The sequence below is a fragment of the Hyalella azteca genome, unplaced genomic scaffold, assembly GCF_000764305.2.
Source record: "Hyalella azteca isolate HAZT.00-mixed unplaced genomic scaffold, Hazt_2.0.2 contig1055, whole genome shotgun sequence".
NCBI classification, from domain to species: domain Eukaryota; kingdom Metazoa; phylum Arthropoda; class Malacostraca; order Amphipoda; family Hyalellidae; genus Hyalella; species Hyalella azteca.
Genome location: NW_025931387.1, coordinates 5,689 through 12,854, shown reverse-complemented (window position 1 = coordinate 12,854; position 7,166 = coordinate 5,689). Strand labels below are relative to the sequence as shown.

The 7,166-nt window shown below is 42.0% G+C and overlaps 1 protein-coding gene across 1 annotated transcript; it reads left to right on the top strand.

Annotated features, from left to right (window-relative positions):
- The first annotated feature begins 209 nt into the window (after positions 1-209).
- Positions 210-3,350, top strand: LOC125178215. The gene is made up of 2 exons (XM_047881432.1): positions 210-440; positions 1,857-3,350. Exons 1-2 carry the CDS (start codon positions 210-212, stop codon positions 3,204-3,206), a joined length of 1,581 nt encoding a protein of 526 aa, XP_047737388.1. The 3' UTR covers positions 3,207-3,350.
- Positions 3,351-7,166: the final 3,816 nt, after the last annotated feature.

Below are 7,166 nucleotides of genomic sequence, written 5' to 3'. Positions count from 1 at the left end.
AATAGAAACCAAATGTTTAGAAGCAATGGAAATGCCAATTAAAAACTTGAATTTTTCATTGAAAATATTCTGGAGATTAGCCCAATAATCTGTTTACAACTTTGAAATTGTGAGATTCTAAATTCCGGGTAATATATTATGAAATTTCATTGGTATTGAGATTTCTCTTACAGTATCTTGTGTGACAAACTATAGGTTTTCCGCCACAGATGCCGGAAGTGAGTGCGGACGCTGAGTCTCGGGTCCGGGGTTTGTGCCGGACCATCTCGGACCATTTGTGCGACGGTCGGCGCGGTGAAATTCTGAGGTCGGGAGTCCGTCTTTGTATCGTTGGCCGCCCCAACGTGGGCAAGAGCAGCCTGCTTAACGTCCTGCTGCAGCGACCTGCTGCCATCGTGTCGCCAATACCAGGTAGTTGTCTGGGCATCCATCCACTCGAGGTACACGCTTGCGTCCCTTGACTCGATCATCAGTCCAAACAACATTGTGTGCTATCCTAGCGAACATTTTACCAAGACTTAGTATTGACTAAGAGTCTGATCGATCTGAGCATTGGGTTCTTGGGTTGATCTATCTAAGCATTGGGTTCTTGGGTTGATCTATTTAAGCATTGGGCTCTCCAACGCGGTTTAGCGGCGCTCGTGAGATTCTCAAACGAATACCTATACCTGCTTGCAGCTCAGAACTCTTGTGTCTACTTGGTAGGTGAACTGAATTAAGTTGTTAGTTAATATTTGTATGAAACTTCAAATCAAATAGTAAATAAGCTCAACTTCATTGTAGAGAGGAACCATGAGAGAAATGAAGTTCAGTCTTCATACCGCGAGAGAAACCCTGAGTATAATCGTATGCAAACATGGCCTGCTGTTAGGGGCTCCTCGTTGATGTTGAACATCATGCGCTGCATTACGGAAGAAGAGAACATAGAAACAAACTCAAAAGTCGAGGTGATACGACATTAGTTCATTTGATACAATTTTCTTTAGCAGACGTTACTGATGGTACATTATTCGTGGCAGGAGTCCTAGTTATTGACGTGAAAGGAAGTATAAAGACAATCTTATAAGTGAAATCATGAATGGCGCTCGAAAACCAATAACCATGCATGGTCCAGTTAATGCCTCGGCTATGCTGGGTGCAGACGCATACAAATTCGTACTTATATCAACCGTATATCAAACAGCGTCAATCTGCCAGACAATAACCTTGTAGGATCGACGAAAAGAGTCCGTCTGAGTCTGATCCTCATTCAAATTACGGTTCAATTTACACCATCCCTTACGATAAATGTAGCCTATTATATAGGGCCTCAACGTAAAACGGCGATGATTGTACGCTTAATGCAAGTTCTATAGTAGTTAAAGGTTTTTATGCAAAGATATCCATTTTTAATATCTTTCACTCTCATGTTGTGGTCAGCAGTTTAATCTTTTCAATTCGATCAATATGTGCACGTGCTGGGAAACAGCAATCTTGGAAAATATCTGGCTCCATAACAGCTACCGTATGTCTCTAACTATACAGAAAAGTTTAGGCTATGTCGGTGGCACTCCTTCAATAGCGAATAATTTCATGCTGTAATGATTTAGGTGGCCGCCGTGGTTTAAAATTCTGAAAGCTTTCAATTTTCGTCTTTGTTGATATTAGAAAGTAAGGGATAACTAATAAATTCTCGAGCCCTTCGCGAGATAAATCGCATTATCCTTCAGGAAATCGCCAGAATGAACTAGTAAATACCACTTTTTCCGTACCTCCTTGTTACTGGAGTAATACAAGTGGCCATCCTAATCTGTTCCTATGTTTAGGTTGTATTCTTCATATCTCATTTTTTCATTATTGTATTAATTCGATAAAAGGAATATCTATCGGGACCGGAGGTCATACTCCCTTGCGGTGATGTGGTTGAACGCGATACACAAAACGAAGATAACCATAACAGGATTTGCGGTGATGTGGTTGAACGCGATACACTAAACGAAGATAACCTTAACATGATCTGTGATGATGTGGTTGAACGTGATACACTAAACGAAGATAACCATAACAGGATCTGCGGTGATGCGATTGAACGTGATACACAAAACGAAGATAACCATGACAGGATCTGCGGTGATGTGGTTGAAAGCGATACACAAAACGAAGATAACCATGACAGGATCTGTGATGATGCGATTGAACGCGATTATAGAAAAGTTAACAAGTCCAATGTGATGAAATGTGCCAAAGAAAATAAATTGGTCGTGAATGAAGGCGATAAACTTGACGGTGTTGGTGATGATCTCCGCAAACACGATCCTGATTGTAAGCTAAACGTTGATATTAAACGTCAAGAATCCTGGAAATCACTGTCGAGCACAGTTACAGAATTATTGGCCGAATTATTCCAAGAAAATCTTCGTTTGATGCGATGGTTTCAAGAAAATAATTATGTAGTATTGTTGAATAAGACTGACTTATTAGAACCTCAAGATAAGGCTTACCTTCTTAATTATTTGTCATGTTACATTAGTTATGGCAAGTGTGATAAAACTTCGTCGACTTGTTTACATCACACTCTGGGTGTGAATTCCACTCGCTCATCCTTCTCGGGGGCATCTAAAGATTCTACAAGGAATGGTAATGAATTATTGCCTTGCATCCTTCGATGCGATGCTGAGGTTAAAAAGAATATTTCCGTAGATAAATCCGCTATAAATGTTAGGGATAATTCTCAGTGTTTCCTATGTGTACCATCCTCATTATTGCACGAGGAAGGGGTAGAGTCTCTCCTCTCCTCCCTGGCTTGTCTGTGCGAACGTCTTTGCTGGAACCGACAAGAAAATGAAGCCCCGGCCATCACTTCAGCCCGACACAGAGCCCACCTCTCCGCTGCCCTCAAATCCTTGCTACTCTTGCTCGGTGAGCAGCGATTGCATCGGCAGTTGTGTGGGGATACAAGCCAGAATTTATCCTCACGAAATGGTGTTAAAAATAGTGATTTGTTGCTTAAATGTAATAATGATAATATGTCATCATCTAATGAAAGTGCAGTGAATTATTTGCCATCAAATAGTTCTAATGTGAACTTACTCGCGCATGAGTCAACTTTGGATGTAGCCGCTCATCATTTGTTCGTGGCAGCGAGACACCTGGGGCAAATTACCGGCCACATCTCCACCGAACAAGTTCTTGACCAAATCTTCAGCGAGTTCTGCATCGGCAAGTGATGTCCCAGGACCCGCATTCCACCAAATATCTATTGATGAAAGTTGGGACTGTAAATGCCAAATCTTCAGCGAGTTCTGCATTGGCAAGTGATTTCCCAGGACTCGCATTCCACCAAATATCTATTGATGAAAGTTGGGACTGTAAATGCCTGTTTGTGCTGCAGCGAAACTGATGTGGGCGAGTAATGGCGTACGAAGTTCTCTACTTACGTGTTAAATCTCACGAGGCTGCGACACAGACAGTTATGGCGCTCAATCTGAGATATTTTATTTTTAATTCAGGCGTAGTGTAAGGCAACGCCAGTTTTCTGTGGACAAAGTAAGCGATGGCCCAATACAATGAAGCGTGCTTTTGTAGTTCATACGGTTTCTGTGAAGAGATAAAACAATTTCACAATGAAAAGTGAAGCACCTCAACGGCATTATAAATGAATTAATTAGTATTCAGTTGAGTGAACTATGAAATCTTAAATTCGCAATAAAAGATGGTCAAACAGCCATGAGTCCATGACATTCTTCAGGACCCACCGGAGAACGTGGTTCAAACTTCTATGCTTCAAAAATGGCCAGCCTAACAGGCTGCAGGAAAGACTGACCGTTAACACGTGTTGCTGTTTTAAGAAGGTCTGACATATTTCTGATTACTGGGGAACTTCTGGCTTATGGATGCTATTAGGTAGTAGGATATGATCATGGTTGAACTAGTATAAGGTTGACCCATCAGAAGCCCATTTTTGCGGATGTAGTTAGTTCTTCGCCTGTGACGGCACTGATCTCAGTGACGTCACGAGCATTAACCAATCACCGAAATGCGATCAAACCACTCGACCAATCCGTCATGGGAATGACGGGTTTGTTTACGTTTCTCGACCTCAGTGACGTAACAAGAAAGCTGAACTGAAAGACGGAACTTCTCGTGGGCCAACCTTATATAGTTCAACCATGGGATATGATCATTGATGGTCACAGGATGAAACGAGACCTCAACGCGGAGTGGCAGAATTTGTGAAAAGCCTTAAGTGGGGTATTCTATTTATTGGGTTATTGAGATTGTCTATATTTGTGCATACTGACAGCTGACATTGTTGACGTGAATAGTTTCACATACGTAGTGTAATGAATGATATTTTTCCGCTTGACCAACCCTGCATCAAATACCGTCGCACATCCTGCATATGATGGATGTGCGATGATACAAGTAGAATGAAAAATTTCATCTAATCGCTTTCCTTCGAATTTCAAACCGCCGAATGTTGCGGCTGGTAAATCATACATTTTTTTTTGCAGCTGCAAGAATTTTGCGTAAAATTTTCGATTACAACTTTTAGTTCTTTTTCGTTTACGGTAGATGACGCCACACGTTTACACAGTAGATGACGCGAGCGACGTTTACGGTAGATGACGCCACAAAACTCCCGTTTCAATTACGCGACTTCAAAGTTAAGAATAAGTTTTAACTTACCTTGTGATCGTATTAGGCACTTCTCAAGCAGTGATAATAGCATGGTCCGTGGCATTACTTTGACCCGCAATTTACAGAAGAAGTATTTGCTGACATTTATGGCCGGGCACTTTGATGCTTTGATGTTAGCTCACGAGGTAACTTGCATACTCGTCCAACTCAAATCGTGTGTTCAATATAAACCAATTCCCACGTCGCAGCACATCACGTCAAGCCTCGTGGTTGCTGCCTCTGTAACATCTCCTCTACAACACGGGTAACTCCACGTGCCTCTCTCATCAACACGTGTAACCGCACGTGCTTCTCACTACGCCACGTACAACTTTACGTTCTTCTATGTACGCCACGTGCGACTCCACGTGCTTCTATCTATGCCACGTGCAACTCCACGCGCTTCTCTCTACGCCACGTGCAACTCCACGTGCTTCTCTATACGCTACGTGCAACTCCACGTGCCTCTCTAAAAAACAAGTGTAGCTCCACGTTCTACTATCTACGCCACGTGCAACTCTACGTGCTTCTCTGTACGCCACGTGCGACTCCACGTGCTTCTCTATACGCCACGTGCAACTCCACGTGCTTTTCTATACGCTACGTGCAACTCAACGTGCTTCTAGGTGCCACACACCGCGTCTCCTAGTTCGTCCCGTGGCTGCCATTATCAACCAGATCGCGTGGGCTTAATATTGTTCAGCTCCAGATAAATTAACTGTTTATTTTAGCCGAACATTTTTATCTCACCTATTCTTTCATTTCCATCCGTCTCATTTAAGTCCTAAATGCGGATGCCTATATGTTGTGAGTATCTTTTACCATAAAAAATCTTGATTGATCACTAGCATTCCAATCATTGGCCGTAATTAAATATATTCTCTGAAATGGAGTAAAACGAATTATATGTGGACGGCAAAATAAACCCATCTCAAATGTCCATGTCACAAGTGTTATAATTATGAAAAATGAATGAATTATTATAAATGGGATAATGAAATTGATTAACTTGTATAGAGAATTTATTTATTTGCATAAATGACAGTAGTGATCGCCTCGGCCCTCACCATTTGCACACACCAATGCAGTGGACGGCTCAACCCTAGCCATTTGTGCCCACACCTTCTTACTGTCGTCGCCGTGAACGTTGCACCTTCACCACTGCCACCTCAGCCGTAAAATTTTCCTCCACCGCTGTTGCCACCTCCACCTTGAACACCGTAAACCTTAACAACACCTCCGCCACCATTTCCAACGAAAGTTTTTCCTCCATTTCCACCGTGAACGCCGTAGACTTTAACCACACCTCCTTCCCTGCCACCTCCTCCGAAGGATTTTCCTCCATTTCCACCTCGAACGCCGTAGACTTTGACCACACCTCCACCACCTCCACCGAAGGTTTTTCCTCCATTTCCACCTTGAACGCCGTAGACTTTGACCACACCTCCACCATCTCCACCGAAGGTTTTTCCTCCATTGCCACCTTGAACGCCGTAGACTTTGACCACACCTCCTCCTGATCCACCTCCACCGAAGGTTTTTCCTCCATAGTGACGTAAACCAATCAGAACTCGAGTTGCGCATACGGTGATCTATTTATAGCCATTTATTTCTTGCTACGTCCTTAAGGTGTCGGAATATGGTGTGTTTACCTCTAAATATGGATAGATAATTGCTTTTTAGTTTACAAGTCAATCGACATAATTTACAAATAAATAATCATCCATAGTTTATACATTGTGGTTTCGTTTTTATTTCAATTGAGAACCCCAAATTCTGTGATCAGTTAAGAAATTCTGTGATCAGTTAAGAAATAAATAAATCTTAATTTGCATTAAGATGAGTCAATAAAATGTTCTGAAGCTGCTCACTGGCACCATTCCTCAACGAAACATTCAGAATTATTAGTTAATCTTAAACATATAACAGAACCATGTCTAAGTCAAAAGTAAAGCGAAACCAATTGGTGATGCAGAGTGAAATTAATTTTCAATTATTGTTAGTCAACTAATTCAGTCTGGTACATGTCTTGAAGAACCAATAGATCGTCTACCGCAGTCTGAAAATTAGTAATGGCGTTCATTAACGATAAGGAGTATTGCACCATTTAGTTTTTATTTCAGTTGACATCTTCCTCAGCTGATTCATTGATTGCTCCTAGACTTTTCAGAGTTACTTCAGCGGTTTGTTGGTCAGCTGTTATGAACCTATCCAGGTTTCCGGTGACTGCCTCTCAATTGATTCCGTTAGAAAAGAAATTTGAAACATAAAAGAAAACTTCGCAGTTTTGCGGGTCAAATCGCTTGCACGAAAATGTCTGATCTGTGAGCAGGATCTTCAGCCCTTCAGTTGATAGCCACTAGTGCTACTGATGCTTCCCCCCACACGCATCTTTTCTTCATAATTAACATTGCGGTCTACGAATGTTAGTGCCTTGTTGCAGCTTCCCTTAGGTAGTACTACAGAAGACGAGCATAGGCATCAAGTGCGGCATTCCTGAACCATTG